Consider the following 20,919-nt stretch of genomic DNA (forward strand, 5'->3'; position numbering starts at 1 on the left):
CCCATCTTCCCCCACCCTACTATACATAAATAAATGTATATCCAGTCACAAAGTCTAAGCAGAAAGAAACAGAAATTTTTACAACACTTACAGGCCATCGTACTCGTTCGATGCCTTTCGTGATTTGCAAATGCATTTTTCCAGGGTCTTTATCATTAAATGGTGGATAGCCAGCAAGGAATTCAAATATTAAAATTCCAAGTGCCCAGTAATCCACTGACATGTCATGGCCCTAAAAATGTAGTTGCAAATTAAAGTTTTGTAAACTCAAAATTTTCCAAAATATAAAATAAATTAGTTCAAATACTTTAAATACATACAATCACAGAAATACAATGTGATTTGAATCTTTTAAATTATCCAATTGGTGATTATGTTAAACAAGATTGATGACTGATGACGTAGAATTTAACTTAAAATTATGTACTGCTTTCAGGGGATTTCCCATTCGGTACTTAAATTACAAGTTATTTTCAACCGGTGTGGAAAAATAGCTTTTGCACAATAAAATATAAAATTGTAAGAAAATACTGTAAGAAAAGGAATATTTGTTACTTACAGTATGAAGTAGAACTTCAGGGGCCATGTAAGCCGCAGTTCCGCTCACAGAGAATGTTTTCTCACTGTGTGTTTCCATCTTTTTCGCCAAACCCAAGTCGATTAACTTCGCGTAACCGTGTTGGTCTAATACCAAGTTTTCTGGCTGCAATAATAAAACGTAGGTTAAATGCAAAACAAAATCGCTTTTTGGGATACATCTGTATAGTACTGTGGGGTGAGATGGGTTATTATTAGCACTATAAACCCATGTTTTTTAAATATGCTTTTAACATTTAATAACGCTGTTTTAGAGTCGCGGGGATTCGGTTATATATTAATTCTGTAAATATCCTTTGTTTACTATAACAATGAAGGCACAGCGTTATTTGCATTCTATATAACTGCTCAGTTACATATTGACTGGTATATGTGTGTGTGGACAACGAGGTTGCCTATAAACATCAAATAGATCAAGCTCAGAAACAGCTTTTTGTCTTGAAAAATGAGTCGACGTTTTGTTACGAAATTTCAGTCGAGTATAGCTTGTGCATTGACAGCAAGTCAATTTTAAATATTGTCACAGCCCTTTAGTCCTAAGTGTATTTTATATCAGTCGAGCACCCTATGCATACAATATATCGTTTGAATTATTGTCAAGGCCGTTTGGTTTTGATAGTGTTCTTTGTAATGGCTAATGTACTACACCCATATATAGTATAGGATGGGAGAAGATGGGACACCTTTCCATTCTATTTACTTGTCCTATTTGGTAGTAAACACAGATTATTCAAAGAATTATAAAACCGTATCCTTACGACTTCCATAGACCGTTGTTAAATGTTTAAACCAGGATATTTAGATATTATGTGCTAAAGGTGTCCTTTCTTACCCCACAGAACTATATATTATATAACGCGACGTATTTTTATCATCAATACCATAATGTCTCTAAATTTCGTCAATCTAATCCTGATCTGGTGCTCATATAGAGCAGAGCGATTTTTGTGTAATGAAATACTGTAAGTAAGGATATGGTGGTATGAAAAGATAACAGATTGTATAGTAGGTTTGGAGAAAACGGAAACCAACAAAAAAGCACATAATATCCAAATATCCGAATCGTGTTTTAAACAACTAACAACGGTCTATGGGAGTCGGAGAAAACATTTTTTATATTCTTGAATGTTCTTTGTTTACTCCCAAATGGGACGAGATAATAGCATGGAAAGTTGTCCATCTTCCCCCATCCCACTATATTATATACCGCTACACTTTTTATCATTAATACCATAATGCCTCTGTAATAAATACTGTGAATCTAATCCTGCCGATTTTTGTGTAATGAAATACACAATCAGGATCTGGTGCTACGAAATACGTAACAGACAAAAAACAAGTCCAACAAATTGTATGATACAATACCTTAATATCTCTATAGGCTATTCCATGGCCATGTAGGTATTCCAATGCTTCTATCACACAAGCTGCATAAAACCTTGCTTCTCGATCTTCGAATTTTCCTCGCAGACTCAACTTCGTCCATAACTCTCCACCCAAACAAGCTTCCATTAGCATATAGTTATACCTAAAAGAATAGGAAAATATGGGATGTAGGTGATAACAGTATCCCATTTTACCCCACAGTACAAATAATAATATTTTTGCGGCTCCTCTGGTATAAAATAAAAAGTAGTGTGTTTCCGACGTTTCTTCTGCTACCCGGCAAGACTTTATACGGGAGTTCACATACGTCGGAAATACAATAGTGTATACTTTTATACCTATTCTTTGTTTGGTCCCAAACAGAACGTAAAAAAACGAAAGAAACCGAAGTGTCCTATTTTACCCCACTCCTACTTTAGCCCACCCTATTATATAAAATTCAGTATTTTGGGCCTTCAGTTATAACAACAATATATGTTACCCAATTTAAGACAGTTTGCATTGCGCATTTAAGTGAACAGATAAAAGATTAAACCAACACGCTTTGAGGATAAAAGTTTGATCATTAACCAGTTATAGGTACAATGTACATTTCCAACACATTTTTTAAAATGCGATTAGTCTGTTTATCTTTCAATTAGCAAACACATTCTTTAACAAGTAGGGTACCTTTCATTTTCAAAAGAATGATACAGCTCAACAATGAATGGGCATCTGACCGTCGACATAATGTCAATCTCGGACATGTGGTAATTTTCTTGAGTTGTTCCTTCATAATCCGCCTGTAAGGATTTTAGAATACGTTTAAATGTAAACTATTTTTTTTATGCCAATGTAGTACCTTGTTGAGGCATTTTAACGCGTAGCTCTTATCTTTACGCTCGTGTTTAAAGCGCACCAACTCCACTTTACCGAATCCACCAACGCCCAAAATACCAACACATTCCAAATCTGATGGTTGAATATTTTCGTATTCTGGATTCTGACGTTTCGTCGGAAGTTCAACAAATGTACTTAAAGTCGAAATGTGGCTTCCACGTCGTGACTCAGGTTGTAAGTTACCATCAGTAGATTTTCTATATTTCATTTTGGAGGGTTTGTTCGACGGCTTGTTTGACGGCCGGTTTGAAATTTTGCTGGACGCTCTTTCATCAATAGCGTCCCAATCTTTGTCCGCAAGTTCGCCGATATGTCTGCTAAATACACTTTTGTCTAGACTAAGACACTTGACGACTTTACTTTTTGCTACCACATTCGCTTCTCTTGTCCCACTGTTGTTTCGAAGACCTTTTTCACCGAAATAGCTTACTGCTCCAAAACTCCTAATAAAATGTTCGCCTTTGCCCTCACCATCACTTGACGCATTGCCAGTAGATGTTACGTCTACTTCTCCTTCGACCAATATGTAAAAACTGCTTCCCATATCTCCTTGGCGAATAATGTAGTCGCCTCTGTTAAATGTTTCTTCCACCAGAGCGTCCACTACTTCCACTTGCTGTTTCCTTGTACGGATTTTTCGTATGACAGGTATTTTCTTTACCACCTATTTGAAATATTGGTTTAATTATTAGTATACCGATAAAAACTAACGTCATAATGTTTTTTTTGTCGGCACATTGGCACAGCTTGTTGGTTAGCGCGCCTTCCTTAAATATAGTCACTACCGTTTTGGGCGTATATGCGTTCTTTGGCTAGTTACTTAACGGCAATTCTTCCAACCCAGTGGCCACTAATGAGTAATCTTAATTGTCAGCCATACAAAAAAAACAGTTACAAAGTTGCATACGTGGTAGCCTAACTGGTAAGCGGGCACGAGTTGTATGGGTCACATTCATCATTCATTCATTCAACACAACAGCGCTAGTTTTATTTTTCTTACTTCCATAACTTTTTGGCGTTGAGTGTCCGCCACATTTTTCATGATATAATGAAATACACTTTGCTCAAGCATCCACACTTTAGTTGCTGATGTTGCTGTTACAGTTGCGGTTCTTTTCGTATTGTACATGATTGCAATTTCACCGAACACTGACCCAGCAGTCAATGTGCATAAATATTTAGAGTTCTAAAAAGATAAATATTGAAAATATAATACTCAATGACCTATACCCGCATATAATAAATGATTAATCATAGATATTATTTTACCTGTGTGACCTCCACTTCTCCAGTCTCGAGAACGTACAGACGGTCACCGATCGTTCCTTCGGTAATAAATACATTTGACGAGGGCAGAGCTCTTTGCATATGTTCTATCATTGCATCAATTTGATCTTCATTTAGATTGCATAAAACATCGTTTTGTTGAATTGCCTGCCACATATAAGTTTCCATATAACTTTATATTTGAGATCTTAATGTTAAGAGTTTACTAACCCTTTTCAACAAATCTTTGAGCGGTTGACTTTTTTCTGTCTTTTGTAACTTTGGTGGAACTGTAGCATGGTGTCCTCGAACCGCTTGTCGTCGTTTATGTGTCTCTTTCTAAAAGCAAGAAACACATGCTTATAAAGTCAAAAAAACAGACATCCCGGGTCGTACACAATGGTATAAGCGACCATCTCTAACCTATAAAAAGGTACTCTGGTTCCATCACACGCGTCGTCGCTATCATGGTCATTAAAATCTCCGAAAAAGCTACATATACGTTGTTACTCGTAAATAAGCTTGCACACGAGGTGTACTAAACAGAACACCCGTGCTATTTAACAACTGTCCTTGTCCCACCACACGAGGGTAAATAAATTATACATTCATTTGGAGGTATATATATGTCGTTTATTTCTGACATGTAAAAACAACCTACCCCTTCCACATCCGTGATTTTTTGTATAGATTGCAAGTAGTTGGATTTCTTTTCCAACTGGTTATTAGCTGATTGCAATTCCTTCCGCAGTTTCTGTATAACCTTCTGCATTCGCTGTATTTTTCAAATAATCGAATTAAACTGTATAAATATGAAAAGACATGTGTCTTTGTTGAGTTTTTCATTTGTTCTTTTAAAATTTATTTTTCTGTGTTAAATATATTATATATATACCTCTCTTTCTTCCTTCGCAGTTTCCAATTTCATCCTCACATTTTCCAACTCAAGTAAAACTTGTTGCTTGGTTTCTTTTTGTACCTGATTGTTGTATAAATACATATATATATGAAAGTGGGGTAAGATGGGATATGGTTTCATTCGCTTTTGTCGTTTCATGTAGTATAGTAAACAAAGAATATTTACAGAACTATATAAACGTAGCCACGCGATTTTAAAAAAGCGTTGGTAATTGTTTAAAAACGTTAAGGAAATATAGAGGGTTTAGACGCCAACAGTGACCCATCTAACCCCACAGCCACAGTAATAAATAAAATTAATGCTTAGGTTGTATAAACAATTTGTTACCACCTTAAGTTCCTGTTCCAGTTTTTGGATGCTTTTCTGACCACTGCCGTTTTTGCTTGCAAAAACTGTTTCGTTTTCCTCTGTTGGTGTAAATCCTCCATTTGTGGTTCCAGAACTTAGTTCAAATCTTCCAGCACTTTCCAAATCGCTGCCTTGTTTTTTTCTGCACGGCCAAAAGAACCAACAGCAAGGCATTTTGCTTCTGCCAGAACCTAATTACAGTTAAGAAAACATCGGAAGCCTCGTAACTCTTGTGCTGTCTAGTAAAGTGTACTTGACAATGAAAGTTAGAACTGCTCGTAAATTTTAATTTGTTGAACCAATGAGCCACACTCTGCTCACGCTGTCATGTCATTCCACACACAAGGTCACACCTATTGTTCCAAGCAAACTAGGTTGCGCCGAGCAATAAGTAAAAGATATATAAATGGATATCGTTCTTATAAACTTCGCGGACGGTCTGTTAAATATTTACCTGTCTCTGAGCCAATTAACTCGGCTAAACCGAACCCGTTGGGCGAAAGAAATATCGAAAGAGCGATGATTAAAGCAAACACTCGATACTGAGGCCTCTCATTGCGGAAAAGGCGCTGCTCCGCCTCACCCAAGCTACGTTACTGTTTTAGCTCATCTGTCAATATTATACATCGAATGTATATTTACCATGCTACAGTGTAGCACCAGGCCGAAGCTTATTGCGCCGGTGTGAAAATTATAACAAAGCCCGCTAGTTTAACCGTACATTTTTTAACATATAGTTTAATGTAGAAAAATATTGCTGAAAGATCCAACAACATCGTAAATGTGGCCTATAGAGCCCTATTTAAACAAACATCAGTCTTTTGTACTAGTAGGCTATGAATACGTAAACCTATGTAAGCATAGGATGTATAAACTCCTGCTACAGTATGTGAACGTAATATTTCAGGCAATAAGGTTTTTAATAGCTTCTGCTGAAGTTATGTGTAATCATGTACACGAAAATTGCATGTCATCCTTTACTTTATAAACTGTACATAAAAACTGCAAAGCTAGCTGATATCCCTTGAAATATTTGTTGAAATCCGAGCGCGTAAAAGAAATTGTCTACAACAGTACATAACATATCTTGTACGACGGAATAAAAAATCAGTAAGCATAAATAAAGCCTGCCATAAATGATACTGTCAAGTTAAAGTTTGCCATATTGTGACGTCATACGGGTATGTTTGACGTCAATCAGAAATTGCGTTCAAGCTTGTTCAAATGTCAAGTTACGCGCAAATGTCAGGTATATGTGATAACGAACGTGTTGTAAGAATAAACTGAGTAGTGCCACAAACGAAAACAGTGCATTTTGATAACAGAGTCTAACAAAACAACAAAATATTTTAAAACGGAAAATTGGAACAAAATAATTTAAAAGAGACACATTCAGTCGTTAGTTTGATTTTATCATTGATTTTTATACGTTGAAGAATTAGAATATACATATACCAGGTCACAGGCACCAAATCTGAAGATTTCAATTAGGAAAGTGCAAATATGGCTGCATGGAAATGAAGAACAATTTAAAAGAGGCAGAAACGGTTCAAACGCATTTCTTCGCTCTGAATCTGATCACGACACAAAAAAAAACGAAAAAAACAAATAAAATCGATGAAAACTGTTCTGACTGAAGTATAACAACATGCTAAAACAAGTGCGCCCAAAAAAAACATTGATTTAAAAATCTTTATCCCATCCGGAGAATTCTTTTTCCACCACTTCGTCCTCTCTTTCAAAACGGTCAAAATTTCTCAAATCCGACGCGTCAGTTATCTCAGGAATATATGGTGCTTTTAATTCTCCTTTTCTCAGGCCCTCCCAATGGAATCCCTGCAAAAATACCGTTTGACCTGAAATAATAAACTAACACACAGAATAAAGCTAATAATGTGGGGTAGGCGATTGGTTGGTTAACATGTTAATTTAAATTTTATTTTATTCGATTTGACATATGCGTACACATCGCTAAAAATTGGGATAAAAACAAACTATAGTACTGCGGGGTAAGTAAGCATATACTGTTAGCACATAACATCCATATTTTATTTTACTACCAAATGAGATAAGAAAAGAGAATGAAAACATATCCCATCTTACCCCACGCTACAATACACATTTATAACAAATACCTAATTGTCAAAACACCACACCACGTAACACTATACAAACTACATTTTTCAAATATTACAGTTGTATAAGTAATATATGTTTTTACCGCAAACCAACGGTGATTTCGAATTTCCTTGATTCCTTCTTTTAAATTCCCAATACGTTCCGCAGGGTTCTCACGACATAATCTTCGTATTAAGTTCTGAACTGTTTTTCTAATTTTTAACTGAAACACAAAAAAGGTATGCTTAACAATATAGTTTAGTGAAAAATGGCTTCATTCGCCAGGCACAGTAGTCGACCATATACAGGTCCCTTATTGTGAACGTGTGCGTTCTTAAAAAAATGGCATGACCACATATTGAGTAACTGGATGTCTAAATTATAAGCCATACAGGAAAACACATTCACTGACAAATTGATATGCTTACTAACTTGGGGATGTGGGGTGTACCAAACATAACACAGTATTAAAATAATTAGTTTTCCCAACATGCGAGAAAAATAAAGGATGTTAGCTTATTTATAAACAGATTTACCGGCCATTCAATAGCGTCAATTCCCTTTAGCGCCATTCTGTACGTTTTCATCGCATCGGAGGAGTTAAATGGTGGATTTCCCGTCAACATTTCAAATATAAGAATTCCCAACGCCCAGTAATCCACCGCTATATCGTGACCCTATATAGTAAAAATAGTTTCGGAGGGTTTAAAAAGTATTTGGAAATTTGTTAAAATAAATTACTTTTTGCCACTTTATGCTACGGAGTTCCCCATATTTGTACATAACTCACAATGTACTCATTCGCCTGTGCCCACGTAAAACAAACACAGGTGATAATTACAAAGTACACAAATTATCTTTTCGAATACGGTATACATTTTAGTATGCGATGTAACTAATACCTGAAACGCTGACAAACTTATATATATTTATACCTTGTTTAGAATAACTTCTGGTGCCACGTATTCAGGTGTGCCACAGAATGTCCATGTTCTCTCTCCATGGCTAATAGTCTTAGCAAAACCAAAGTCAACAATTTTAACGTATCCTCTGGAGTCCAGTAATAAATTCTCCGGCTGTCAAGAGAACATATTAAATTTTCGATTTCGTTTTCGCCGTCAATGCGTAATAAACGTAATAATGACCAAACGAACGGCCAGCAAGTCAAAAAGAAATATCGATCGAGTCGTTACAAGGATTCACAACCTTCCATACATTTTGGTAAAAGTGCGTCTCTAGCACAAATAATAAGTACCTTATGAAGAATTATAGTAGGGTGGGGAAGGGTGAAACATTTTTATTATATTTTCTCGTCCTATTTGATGGTAAACAAAAAAATCAAATAATTATAAAACCGTATCCTCACGACTCCCATAGACCGTTTTTAATTGTTTGAAACACGATCAGTATATTCGGATATTATGTGCTAAAGGTGTCCCGTCTCCCCCCACCCTGCTATATTATGTAAAGCGAGTGCTCTTCAAACAAACCTTTAAATCTCTGTAAACGATCCCACGGAGATGCATGTATTCCAAAGCCTCAACCACACAAGCCGTGTAGAAACGAGCTCTGCTGTCATCGAAGTATCCATCATCTCTAAGCTTGGACCACAGTTCCCCGCCAAGGCATGCCTCCATCAACATATAAACATACCTGGTGAAATTTAAACATACAAGGAGTTAACGTTGAAGTTAAGTAGGGTGAGGTAAGAAGGGACATGTTGTGGGGCAATATGGGACTTTCCTTGTCCCCATCAAAACCTCACCTGTCGTTTTTGAATGTACGGTGCAACTGGACAATAAATGGACAATCTGAATCTCTCATGATTCTCTTCTCGGAGTAAATATGCTCCTCTTGTTTTGTTTCCACGATATGTGTCTGAAACACAATAAAGACTTTAATGTTACCATGCTTGCATTTGACGTAACGTAACACAACATCATTTTTATTTATCTCTTCGAAAACGATAACGAAGATCTTGTTTTTTTTTAAAGAACGAAGAGAGGGAATTAACAGCAAAAGGACAGTTGTTAAAAACGCTTTGAATAAAAGATATAAGAAAGAATGTCAGTTAAAAAGCGTACATGTTGCACCCAACATGATATATTTACCTTTTTCATGCATTTCAATGCAAAGTTTTGATTCGGTTTGTCTCGGAAGCGAACAAGTTCCACACGCCCAAACCCGCCAACACCTAACACTCCAACAAACTCGAAATCGTTAAGAGTTATTCCCTCGAAAGAATGGCGCAGCCTTTTTTGTGGCAGATCAAGAAGTGTGCTGGATGGCCGGGCCATTCTTGGCGCATCAATAATTAATCTTCCAGTTGATTTCCTTGCCGCACCAAGCGCGGGTGATTTGCTAGACATCGTGCTACTGGGGGGGCGCAAAGTAACCCCGCTACCGTTACTGCCACTGCTGCTAATACTGTTATGGGCATCCCAGTCTTTATCGGCTAAGTTACCGATGAGTTGCAAGAACGGTTTCTTATCAAGAGTCCTGCACCGTACGACTGTACTTTTAGCAATAACATTTGCTCCACGAATCCCACTTTCACTTCGCAAGGCTTTTTCACCGAAATAATCTCCTTTCCGCAGAGTGCGAATAAATGTCTCTGCGAGACTCGGTTCCTCAGTACTGTCGCTGTACTCTTTACTCTGAGTCGTGACATCAACTTCTCCTTCCAGGATGATGTAGAATGTCTCTCCGCTCTCACCCTCCCGGATGATATACTCTCCTTGATGAAAGGTGTCCTCTTCAAGAGCATCGGTAATCTTCCCTAACTTTGAGTTGCTGATTTGTTTCAGGATTGGAACTTTTCTTAGCGCCTGTATAAAATAGGTTACTTGAATCTTGACTTTAAATGCAAATACATCTTTTCCGTCACAACGATCATGATAACAAACACACAAACTTCAATTTTAGCTTTATCATTCAACATTGTGAAATACGAGTTTTTAAATGCGAATTCTTTCGTATCAGTTAAATTATGTTAGATTGTCCTATGTGATATTCTATATACGTTATGATATGTGTGCAGCAATTTCAATGACAAAGTTTTGCTTTGCGTCAGTGTGTTCGTACAGGAATATGCACTTGATTTGTTTTTAACTGATCTTGCGTACTGTGTAGGTTTGATTAATCTTTTGGGCGCCGACTTGTCTTACTAATAATTACTGGCGAGTTATACCGACTTTTGTGCCGCCGCATAATTGGGGCGTGCTGCAGGTTCTTGCAGACATTTTAGTGCTATTTGTATGGAATGTGTTAGTCCACGTTGTAGGCTACTGTTGCTCTGTAGGCCTATGGTTGTTTTAGCAACAGTTTTTATTATTATGTGAATGGTCGTCGTCGGGATAACGTGTAAATGTACCATTAGTTTTAGTATTATACTTTATTTGAGCACTGATAAGCTATAGTCGAAATTATACTTTATGATTTTAGTCATTACTTCTCAGTATAGGCAAGACAACGACAGACAGCGCGGACGACTGTCGTCATGACAACGTCCCTGAACAAGTAATTATTGCGTAACTATTTCTGCCTGCTTAGCATGACTAAAAAGGTAAATAAAAGTCAGCTTACATCAGCTATTTCTGTGCGTTTCGTGTTCGTAGTTCTCATCATAATATTTTGGAAAACACTTCTCTCAAGCATCCAGATTTTGGTTGGTGTCTTTGCTGTGACAGTAGCGGTTCTCTTACAGTTGTATAGGATTGCTAACTCCCCGAATACAGAACCTGCTTTCATGGTTGTAAGGTACGTTGAACCCTGTGTAAAAATATGAGTCATTTAAAACATTAGTTGAAGAGGAAATTAAGTACATTTCTCAAAGAAATGCTAGTTCTGCTTTATAAGTGAATGATTAACGTATTGTTTCCGAAACTTGTAAACAATACGACTGACTAAAAACATTAATAAACAGCTGAAGAGCAATATATGGACATTTTCAAGGCAATGCTAATTTTGCTGTATATAAGTGAATGGATAGCATATTGTTTCCGAAACTAGCGTTCTCGTTATTCCATGAGGTATTCCTATTAAAGACTCAACACAAAACATCCATTGTAACCACACAACGAATGAATTGGATAACAGTACACAGAACCTTGTAGCTACTTTGTATAGGTGCCACACAAAAAATATGTTGCAAAAATGGTTGTAGGAGTAGTTAACAAAAAGGTTAATGTGACTTTTATTTCACAAGTTCGCTGTTCTGACCACAGAGACACAGAGACAGAGGAAATATATAAACTGGTTTTAAACTGTGAGTACTCAAGTATGAAATTAATAGGAATAGGTATAGCTATACATTGGAATATCGAATTTAACCGCATTAGTTGTATAAGGGTGAGGTCCTATACAGCGGTCGTGCTATATTAGTATATGAAATATGAGATTTATGTGTAAGCTGGTTCATTGCCCTTTAAATAAACTGTGACTTTGCCGTTATCTTTATTATATTTGTTCGTGATCGCAGCGTAGTTTATTTAGTCAGCTAATAACGCGTTTACCACAGTTCGTTTGCTCGCTGTGTGACGTAATAAAATACCTGTGTGACGTCAAGTTCACCAGATTCTAGAATGTATAATCTATCTCCGTTCGTTCCTTCTTTAATGAAAATATCGTTTTGCGGAAGACTTCTTTGTAGGTAATCTATCATTTCATTTATTTGCTCTTCGCTCAGTTTCTTCAAAAAATCATTTCGGAGAATTGCCTGCAGTAGAGGTAAAGCAAAATTAGTGCTAAAACTTACGACAAAAAAGTCAACGATAAAAACGAATGTAGACGTGAATAGCTTTATCACTAACAAACACATAATTTAAATATGCATTAAAATTTTACACTTGAAAGCATCACATATATCTCATGTACTCGCCTCTTTTAAGAACTTTTTCTGTTCTGGTGTTTTCTGGTGCTTTTTCAATTCGACATGTGTTTCCACTTTCGACCCAACAATAACATTCTTCTTTTTTCTGTTGTTTTTGGGTCCTGTATTTTGCTGCACACGAAAACAGTAATTAAACGCGTGTTTTAATCGTTTCTGCAACGTCTTATACATAATGCATTTAATATTTCATGACACTATTCCTAAATACCAAGACAGCGTAACGGTTAGGCCTATACCCAGAACCATTTAAAACATTGGATCAATAAATCCTATATAGGCCTTACAGGCTTGCCAATAGTTACTAGCTGGATCTTACATTGTTGGAGCGTATGGACTCCAATATTTCTTTTAATTTTTCGATCTCTTGATCTTTATGGTCGAGTTCTTTCTCAAGTTTTTTTCGATTTTTTTCCAACTCCTAAAAATCAAAGGGTAAGGAATAGTTTCGCTTGTCCAAATGGACAGTTGGTCAAACAAATAAAATTATGTTTTAACGAACACATATGTTACGAAGGAGTGGCTCAGATGACCGATTAGCAAGCTCGCTAAACAAACTGTCCAATACGCAAACAGTCATAAAACAGCAATCGGATTAATTATTCTGTCAACTTGTATACACAAGACATTCGATCCGGAAATCTATTAAATATTTAATCATGTTAGGAAAAGTATTATACTGATACGCATTGCTGGTACAACATAAGCTAAAAGCAACGACGACAGGTAAAATTAGGAGTGTTTAATTTGTACAAACATATAAGCTACAAAACAAACGACAAATATTTAAATTATTTAAAGTAGAGTTTCTTTTGTTAGAGAGTTATGAAGTCCTAATTGCAATTGACGAATTTGTACAGTGCTGGTACAGTGTGTATATGATTGAAACCGTGATAAAACATTATATTGATTAGTGCATTAACATAGAGACACTGTGGCTCATAACTTTCTATGTGGTAACAAACAAAGGTAAAGAAATAGCTGATTAAAAGTGAATGTGCAGATATTAAAAACGGTGGTAAAGTGAAGACGGTACGTTCTATTCCTGGTGTTACCTCATTCGTTCTTCGTAATTGAATCACTTCTGTTTCAACATTCTTAGTTCTGTCTTTCACCAACTTGAATGCGAGTATAAATGAGTTGTATAGTACACCAACATACACAAACATGGCGTGAGTAGTACCAAAAAAAAACGCCGCGAGTTTTATATAAACTTTTACAAAAATAAAGTTATGTTTTTTGAAAAAAAAACCGCTGACATTTTTTTACCTGCATGTCCAAAGTAGCTTGGTTGGCTATGCGTTTAAGGCTTTCATTTTTGGTGGTGAGTTCCATAATAATTTCATCTTTTCTCGCATTATCGCCTTCCGTGTTTACATAGGTAGGCTGGGCATCGCTTCTGCTGGTAAACCTGTAAGTTTGTGGGCCTTCACCGTTATGCCCATGATCGCCCGGATTCGAAACGTCATGGTGTTTTTTAAAGGGCCAGCACTTGCACGGCATATTTCAAAAATCCTAATGTACCATGTACTAGTTCTGTAACAAAAAATCAATTTTTGTCACCCGTCGTATTGGAACTAAACACATTTTAATTCATGTAATTCAAAAATAACTGCCGTCTGTGATTTAATCTGACCGAGAGCAAAACATAATTTTGTGCAAAAATTTGTGAAAAAAAATAAATCTCATCAATTTATATGTTTTAACACCTGCGCCTGACTATGTATGGTTGGCAGTTCTTCCAACTGTACTGCGTATAACTATACCGTGATCACCCGTGCCAGGTCGTATTTTATTTCTTTTAGTATTGATTGAAGAGCGACTCTTTTACAAACATCTAGCTTTATATATTGGACCTTCATGATTAATTCATATATTGCCCAATGCATTCAATCATTTCGTTCCTTTCCATGTCTACTTACATGTGCGCGTGTTTGGATATTTAGCCTTCTGGTACATTATTTTAACTTTATATACATAGTGTAGTAAAATGGGTTACTGTAAGGAACCAAATTAAATATTTTTAACCCGCGTCGCGGAGCTAAGGTTATGTATAGTGGGTGGGAAAGATGGGATACCTTTTCATTCCATTTTCTCCTCCCATTTGGTAGTAAACAAAGAACATTCAAAGAGTCATAAACCGTATCCTTACGATTACCATTATGTGATTAAGGTGTCCCGTCTTTCCCTAGCCCTCTATAATTCTCACAATATTTGTTTATTATCAAATGTAGCACGAGAAAAGAGAACGAAACCATTTCCTATCTTACCCGATCGTACTATATTCAAAACTAAAAGGTAAATTTCAGCCCTAGACTTATCATATATTTCACCCTCGCAAAACAAATCTCTGTCTTTCGTCTCAGTGGACCGTATTACTTTAGCCTTGCTTCTGACTGGACATTACTCGCTTATTACTTCGGTCAATAACCGTGTGCGTTCTAATAGACTTATTTCCTTCCCATTATGTTATTTTGATATCGATTTTGGCATATTAGCTTCTTGTTAGCACTTTCTTTCATCCACTGTTATAGGTATTACATAGCGTTGCTGTAAACCCTGACTAGACTGTACACCTGTACAACAGAGTATCAACAGTACATTATATATATATATACATATTGAACAAATACACCTTGTATAAAAATAAACAGCAACAAAATAAGCCTATACGCCAATCTAATTTTATTGGGAAAACTAAAAATCTAGGAAAATCCGAATCCTAATTTTATATTACTAGATTAAAGATCGAAAATAAGCATTCCTATACTCAACAAATAAGCATTATATACCTTCTCTTAAAACCTTGATTTTTCTATAAACACTATGTGTCCTTCCTGTAAAAAATACTCCACGGCCTGGCCCTACGAGTTATTAAACCACACAATGGGAAGTTATGAACGTATATGTCTGGGTTATCTTTAATGATTGCTTTGTTGTGTTTGTACCGCTCCAGCATTATAGCTGGTTAATGTGTGACACAGAGCAAATTTTGCGGGCGGTAGATTTCTCTTCCTGGAAATTGGGTTATTCTTTATTAGTTCGTGCGCCCCAAACTCACTCGTCCTCTTACGTAACTATGGACGCAATTAAACCTTCTAGCTTGTCTTTTACTGCGGTGTATGACATAAGAGTACACATTACACTAGCTCGCCATATATCCTGCGTATAAACCGGTGATGAAGCAATTTCTTCCTATATTTGCTATACGATTACGGAAAAGATAAACAGAACATTGTCGTTAAGGGTATGACACTGTATGTGTTACTATAGCGATCATTTATAACTGCTGAAATAGTCTGTTGGTATAGCTTTAACTGCCACCATCAAAAACTAACTATTACAATCAAATTTCCTGTGTGTATTAATTAAACTTTAATCATCCAAAACAACATTCCGTTACTTAGCGATGCAGTAAATCCTCTTAAACTGTATACAGCCGACTTACATGCTTAGTGTATGAAACTAGCTACACTACTTACACCCCACTTTCTACTTAGGCCGCCCTAAATCCCTCTGTAAGAATTTTGCTTTAATATAAGCTATGTAGATGCAGCTGCCGTCTGATAACACATTGACTTGCTTCGTTCTGTGGCGCCGCGGATCCCAATTATCTTCGTGTAGCCCAGCAGGATTTCGCAGAATGCAACAGTTCGCATCAATTCTTTCTACATAGTTTCAACTCTTCGAATTTTATGTTTTTTTACACGTACCCCTTGTTATTTTAAAGGGCCACCTGGACCGCCGTTAATTTAATCGATTTCTGAGCTTGCCTTCAGCAAAGGGCCGTGCTGACGCTACACAAAGCTGGTTAGTAAACCATGGTGACTTATAACGTGCGTACAGGTTCCAGATGCAAAATTTCGCATATTTATTTCATGTAAAATACCAAAAAATCTCTCCTGGAAAATTGCTTGTTATATATTCCATGTCGAACTCGAGCGAAAGCGACGCAGTTGTAACATACATAAACCAGTTTAATATGACTTTACGTTCGGGCAACTTGTCTAACTGACTGAACGTTGCTGTTTTGCAGCCGGGCTTTATTGATTGGCATATCGAAATGAAAACCCAACTAACCCTTACCGACGGCGAACAACGCGGTTACATTGCTGTCAGTTACTCGATGAGCTGTGAAATTCGAAAGCTGTGTACAAACTGTAACGAATTACCTACGCACTTGGGGTGCGAACAGCGGTTAGAACGAATCTTTGGAGATTAATCAGTGTATTGACCCGAAGCTTCCCGACAATTATGTGTGTACGTGATTGTAATTTCCCAAGAGTGTAGCTACAAGCAATTTATTTTTCACGTCCAGGCATAAACGTTGCAAACTCGCACCTATCGTATGAAACTACCAGAAAAATAAAAAACAAATAGGATTATTTGGTATTGCTCCAGCTGTAAAACTAAATACAGGCCGATAAAAACTCATCAAGCCTTAAATATTGGAATTACGTGACTTTTTTGAACGTTGTAAAAAAACAAACGTAAAGCGGATTTAGGGTGTTTACATATCTTGTCTTGAAAACTTTGCACGTATCTTAATGAAACTCCACTATATATGTGTATTAGCACTTTTTGCAACAAGGCCAAATTCTTAGTGTGAAAATTCAGAGTCAAATATTATTTTAGTACTAGTTTAATGCCAATAAAGTTTACGGTTAAGTATACGAGTTGTAAATTGTTACTGTTTGCTGTCGTTTTAATACCAGTATGATCTACGATATAGAATACAGAAAAAACGAGGCATATTTCTTAGAAAAAAAAACGTTTGAGATCAGGTGTAATTTAATAGTTGTTATAGTCATTTTAGATTTAAATAAATTCGAATACGATGAACGAAATTTTGCTTATTGAGCCAATGTATGAAAGAAATTACATATAACGTAAACAGTATTAGAATACGATCAACCTTACGTGGATCAATTTTAAACCAATATAAGATCTCTTTTAATCGGTTTTATTTAATTTGCGCACAGGTCAAAGAATCATACAAAAATCTGTCGGACAAATTCGATTTTTCAAATTATTCCTCCGGCTTATTCATGCGGACGGAACATACAATGTTGATAGTACCGCTGTAGCAAACGAAACGTTGTATAAAAATATAACAGGGTGGGGTAAGTTGGGAAATTTTTCGTTCTTTTTCTCGTTCAATTTGGTAAAGTAAAAAATAACATTTTACAAAATTTTATAACCCCCGCGAGGTTAAAAGAGCGTTGCTAATTGTTTAAAACACGATCAAGAAATATGAGGTTTAGGTGCTAATGTTATCCCATCTTACCCCAGAGCACTATAAAACCGACAATCGTTCATGTTGGCCCATGGTCAAGCAGGTGATATGCCATCATCATTGTGCAATGTAGACAGAGGAACCATCTCTTCGCCCACTGTGGTCGGTTGTGTCTCAACCACTCCACTTTCTTCCTTCTTTTGAGTTTCGTTCTTTTTCGGCACCGAGTCGTCGCGGTTTCTCTGCAAAAATAGAAAAAAAAGATAAAGTTGGGTCCGGGATAAGCCTCAAAAAGTAATTATTTTTTAGCTGTTTTTAGTTTTCGTAGTTATGAACAATGTGTGTTTTTGCATTTTGAGAGAATTCGGTTTCATACGTCGCGCATAATTGCTCTTTGGCGCCCTTTAGCGTATACGTATACAGGCTTATGATGACCATCGTTGCCCACTACTCGTTTATTCAATCATTCAAGCAACGCTATAGGACGTAAACTACAAAACTATAACTTACCATGTAACAGATGCCAGCGATTAAACCAACAGTGATCAACAATGCAATCACAACTATAGGTATTATGACTTGTAACGATGGTTTTTCGTGCCCTGTTCCTTTTTCAATAACGTCAAACTGATCCAGAAGAGCTTAAATGGTATAGAAAACATATAGTATTAGTCCTGTGTAGTGGTTCCACTATTGTTGGTGCGTTCAAATCGTAGTATACAAACAAAATAATTACCAACAAAGTTACGTATATGGTAACACGTAAGCGGACACGAGGTGTGTGAAACAGAACATCCGTGTTGTAAAGATTGTCGTTGACCCTGCGAAATGCTATTATGGGCGCATGTGTCATTCAACAAGACACACAAAGGGGCATATACCAACGAAAAATAAAAAATTGTAAATGAATATTCAATTGTGATCTAATGTATAACCAAGTTATAGTTAGTGTAAGTCACTAATGAGCTATCCAAAATAATATGGCATCCGTGTTATATAATGACTGTCGTTGCTCCGCCACGCAGTGATTACAAATAAACACAAATTGGCATTAGTTATAAACCTTTTGTTACATCAGGGCAATATAGATCTGCAGATAGTGCTGGGTTCATCTCTTTATGGAATATTCCATCTGGATCCATAAACTCAGTTCCGCACACCGACAGCAAAATATCGTTTTGACAAACCCGTGTTTTTGCATAAGTGCTGAAATACATGGTAGCAGTTACGTATACCACAACCATCGGGTCTTGAATATTGTGGTTGGGTATATTAATATTTGTATGTGTATGGTCATTATATTATATTCTTATATAGTAGGTTGGGGATTGTCCATGTTTCTCTTATCTTTTATCGTCCCTATATTGGTAGTAAATTACAAATATTTCAGATTTATATAACTGTATCCTCATGGCACTGAAGGGGCGTTGCTAACTAACAAATAGGAAGATGGGACACGTTTTTTAGGGGGGAGATGGGACACATTTTTATTCCATTTTCTGGTCCTATTTTCTGGTAAACAAAGAACATTCAAAGAATTAAAACTGTATCCTCAAGACTCCTATAGACCGTTGTGAATTGTTAAAAAAAAACACTTTATTTCGTAAAAAAAGTTCAGGATTTTGGGATATATGTGCTAAAGGTATCGCATCTTTTCCTACAGTACTGTATATTTAACCTTAAAAATCGACTTACTCGCAAAGCTGCTCGTTTGCTGGGTTATCTGTAAACTCCGAGTAAAACTGGCTCTCACATCCTTGAATTTGGCTTGTTTCTACAGGTATTGTAGTCGGACATATCGTAGCGTTAGTTACTATAGATTCAATTGATCGAAGGCCACCTTTTGTACAGTGTAGGTTAACGTCGCCGAATCGACGGAGTTTGAGTTCTTTTTCCTAAAAAGATAACAATAAGTCGCATAAAAAACTTAATGAGCTTCCTGGGTGTTGGGGTATAAAAAGGGCGCAATGTGGTTTAAATCTCAGGTTTTGACAAGGACATCACCCACAATAAGTATAAAAGTATAGTAAGTCGTTCAGAAATGGATTATCCAACGCTTAAAACTGGATGAAGTCTCATTTGCTTTCCAGACATGCACACATGCATATAATGTAGTACTGTGGGGTAAAACGGGCTACTGTTAGCACCTGGATCTCGTATCTTATGATTGTGTTTTGAACAATTACCATCGCTGTTTTAAAGTCGCGACGCTATGGTTATTAAATTCTGTAAATATTCTTGGTTTACTTTAAAAGGGAACGATAGAAAAGTGAATGAAAACATGTCCTATCTTACTGTACAAGAAATATAAAATATCCGTGGCTTCTCAAATGTCCGACAGATATATCTTTAAAGATTTTTCGCAGAAAAAGTGGCTTTAAAAAATGATTTATTGGTGATATTTTTTTATTATGTTCATATATCTGTAGGCTATGCAAAACCACGCACTTTTCGTCCAATAACGATCCAGTAAAGTCCTATATAACAGACTTTACTATTGGTAGTGATAGGTTCACCAATCGGCCCCTGGCTTACTTTAATGTACTGTAGTTTTCAATTACTCCCATTATTGGCCACAGCCTATCATGTTACTTTACCGTCATTTTACATTACCTTTAAATAAGCGTCATCTCCCAAACCCCCGTAGCAAAGTTTCACTTCATGTTCGATGCATTTGGTGGCTTCAACAAACAGCTTACTGTAAAACACTTAGCGTAAAGATGGTGCTTAAAAAACTACATTATAGCCACTCACGGGCAAATTTCAAAAGGGCGGGTCGAGTTTTGTAGTTGAACAATCATTCTGGCTTGACAACCTCGTACAAGTAGACCATATTTAAGATCTGTACACAAATCCTGCGGGTCCTCAGCATTGGAAGACAGTCCAGATAGCAAAACAGAACAAAGCACAACAAAACTTGATAATCTCGACATACTCAAGTGCTTTTGTTATCTGATAACTATGAACCGGGCTAATGGAACCCCGTACCTGATAATGTAATACGTCTCACTAGATTAAGTTCTCTTTAAACTACTTTTCGGAAGACTTATTAGCACATACTGAAACTTAGCAAACTATATATCAATATAAACCTGCAAATTATTCGACTGACAAGTTACTCATGTTTTTCCAACCGTGTCCCGCTAAAACCGCGGAGAGCAACGTTTCTCTTTACGATATCGCCTGCTTTTGAAAAGCGCGATTTCCTTTTCTGCTACAAAAGGCGTTCGTTTCGCTCGACGACTCATGCTCAGAAACACAGGGCTGACGTCATTCTATTGG

The 20,919-nt window shown here is 36.6% G+C and overlaps 3 protein-coding genes across 6 annotated transcripts in view; all 3 read right to left on the bottom strand.

Annotated features, from left to right (window-relative positions):
- LOC101242013 (cGMP-dependent protein kinase 1-like) overlaps positions 1-5,791 on the bottom strand; it is an 11,581-nt gene extending 5,790 nt beyond the window's left edge. For all 3 annotated transcript variants that reach the window (XM_004226453.4, XM_026835779.1, XM_026835780.1), the window contains exons 1-11: positions 5,378-5,791; positions 5,024-5,107; positions 4,790-4,903; positions 4,360-4,467; positions 4,132-4,296; positions 3,863-4,048; positions 2,825-3,526; positions 2,653-2,765; positions 1,963-2,125; positions 560-703; positions 92-232 (exon numbers count right to left, since the gene is read on the bottom strand). In XM_004226453.4, the coding sequence (XP_004226501.1) occupies positions 92-232; positions 560-703; positions 1,963-2,125; positions 2,653-2,765; positions 2,825-3,526; positions 3,863-4,048; positions 4,132-4,296; positions 4,360-4,467; positions 4,790-4,903; positions 5,024-5,107; positions 5,378-5,569 (2,112 nt within the window). In that variant the 5' untranslated portion in view covers positions 5,570-5,791. The remainder of the gene's footprint in view (positions 1-91; positions 233-559; positions 704-1,962; positions 2,126-2,652; positions 2,766-2,824; positions 3,527-3,862; positions 4,049-4,131; positions 4,297-4,359; positions 4,468-4,789; positions 4,904-5,023; positions 5,108-5,377) is intronic.
- A 563-nt stretch (positions 5,792-6,354) lies between these two features.
- On the bottom strand, positions 6,355-13,933 carry LOC100184702 (cGMP-dependent protein kinase 1). Of its 2 annotated transcripts, XM_018813480.2 has the most exons (13): positions 13,671-13,933; positions 13,457-13,519; positions 12,721-12,822; positions 12,393-12,515; positions 12,066-12,230; positions 11,099-11,284; positions 9,625-10,341; positions 9,279-9,391; positions 9,004-9,166; positions 8,449-8,589; positions 8,050-8,190; positions 7,617-7,736; positions 6,355-7,231 (listed from the first exon to the last, which is right to left on the bottom strand). In XM_018813480.2, the coding sequence occupies exons 1-13, from the start codon at positions 13,902-13,904 to the stop codon at positions 7,079-7,081; spliced, it is 2,421 nt and encodes an 806-aa protein (XP_018669025.1). In that variant the 5' UTR covers positions 13,905-13,933; the 3' UTR covers positions 6,355-7,078. The 2 variants fall into 2 exon arrangements, with proteins under 2 accessions (XP_018669025.1, XP_018669026.1); XM_018813481.2 differs by lacking the exon at positions 13,457-13,519 and having other exon boundaries at positions 6,605-7,231.
- Positions 13,934-16,958: 3,025 nt separating this feature from the next.
- LOC100182337 lies at positions 16,959-20,662 on the bottom strand. The gene is made up of 6 exons (XM_002120277.5): positions 20,392-20,662; positions 20,251-20,335; positions 19,333-19,532; positions 18,701-18,843; positions 18,148-18,278; positions 16,959-17,879 (listed from the first exon to the last, which is right to left on the bottom strand). Exons 1-6 carry the CDS (start codon positions 20,568-20,570, stop codon positions 17,733-17,735), a joined length of 885 nt encoding a protein of 294 aa, XP_002120313.1. The 5' UTR covers positions 20,571-20,662; the 3' UTR covers positions 16,959-17,732.
- Positions 20,663-20,919: the final 257 nt, after the last annotated feature.

The sequence above is a fragment of the Ciona intestinalis genome, chromosome 9 (genome assembly GCF_000224145.3).
Source record: "Ciona intestinalis chromosome 9, KH, whole genome shotgun sequence".
Classification (NCBI taxonomy): Eukaryota; Metazoa; Chordata; class Ascidiacea; order Phlebobranchia; family Cionidae; genus Ciona; species Ciona intestinalis.

What these genes read in the sequence shown, in the direction of transcription:
- LOC100184702 (XM_018813480.2), bottom strand. Translation starts at nt 13,904, where the DNA reads ATGCCGTGCAAGTGCTGGCCCTTTAAAAAACACCATGACGTTTCGAAT. An exon ending in AATTACGAAGAACGAATGAG is followed by an intron (nt 12,823 to 13,456) that starts GTAACACCAGGA and finishes TTTGATTTTTAG; the next exon opens with GAGTTGGAAAAAAATCGAAA. An exon ending in GTGAACTTGACGTCACACAG is followed by an intron (nt 11,285 to 12,065) that starts GTATTTTATTAC and finishes ATTTTTACACAG; the next exon opens with GGTTCAACGTACCTTACAAC.
- LOC100182337 (XM_002120277.5), bottom strand. Translation starts at nt 20,570, where the DNA reads ATGTCGAGATTATCAAGTTTTGTTGTGCTTTGTTCTGTTTTGCTATCT. An exon ending in CGCCCTTTTGAAATTTGCCC is followed by an intron (nt 20,336 to 20,391) that starts GTGAGTGGCTAT and finishes AGTGTTTTACAG; the next exon opens with TAAGCTGTTTGTTGAAGCCA. An exon ending in GCAAACGAGCAGCTTTGCGA is followed by an intron (nt 18,844 to 19,332) that starts GTAAGTCGATTT and finishes CATGTATTTCAG; the next exon opens with CACTTATGCAAAAACACGGG.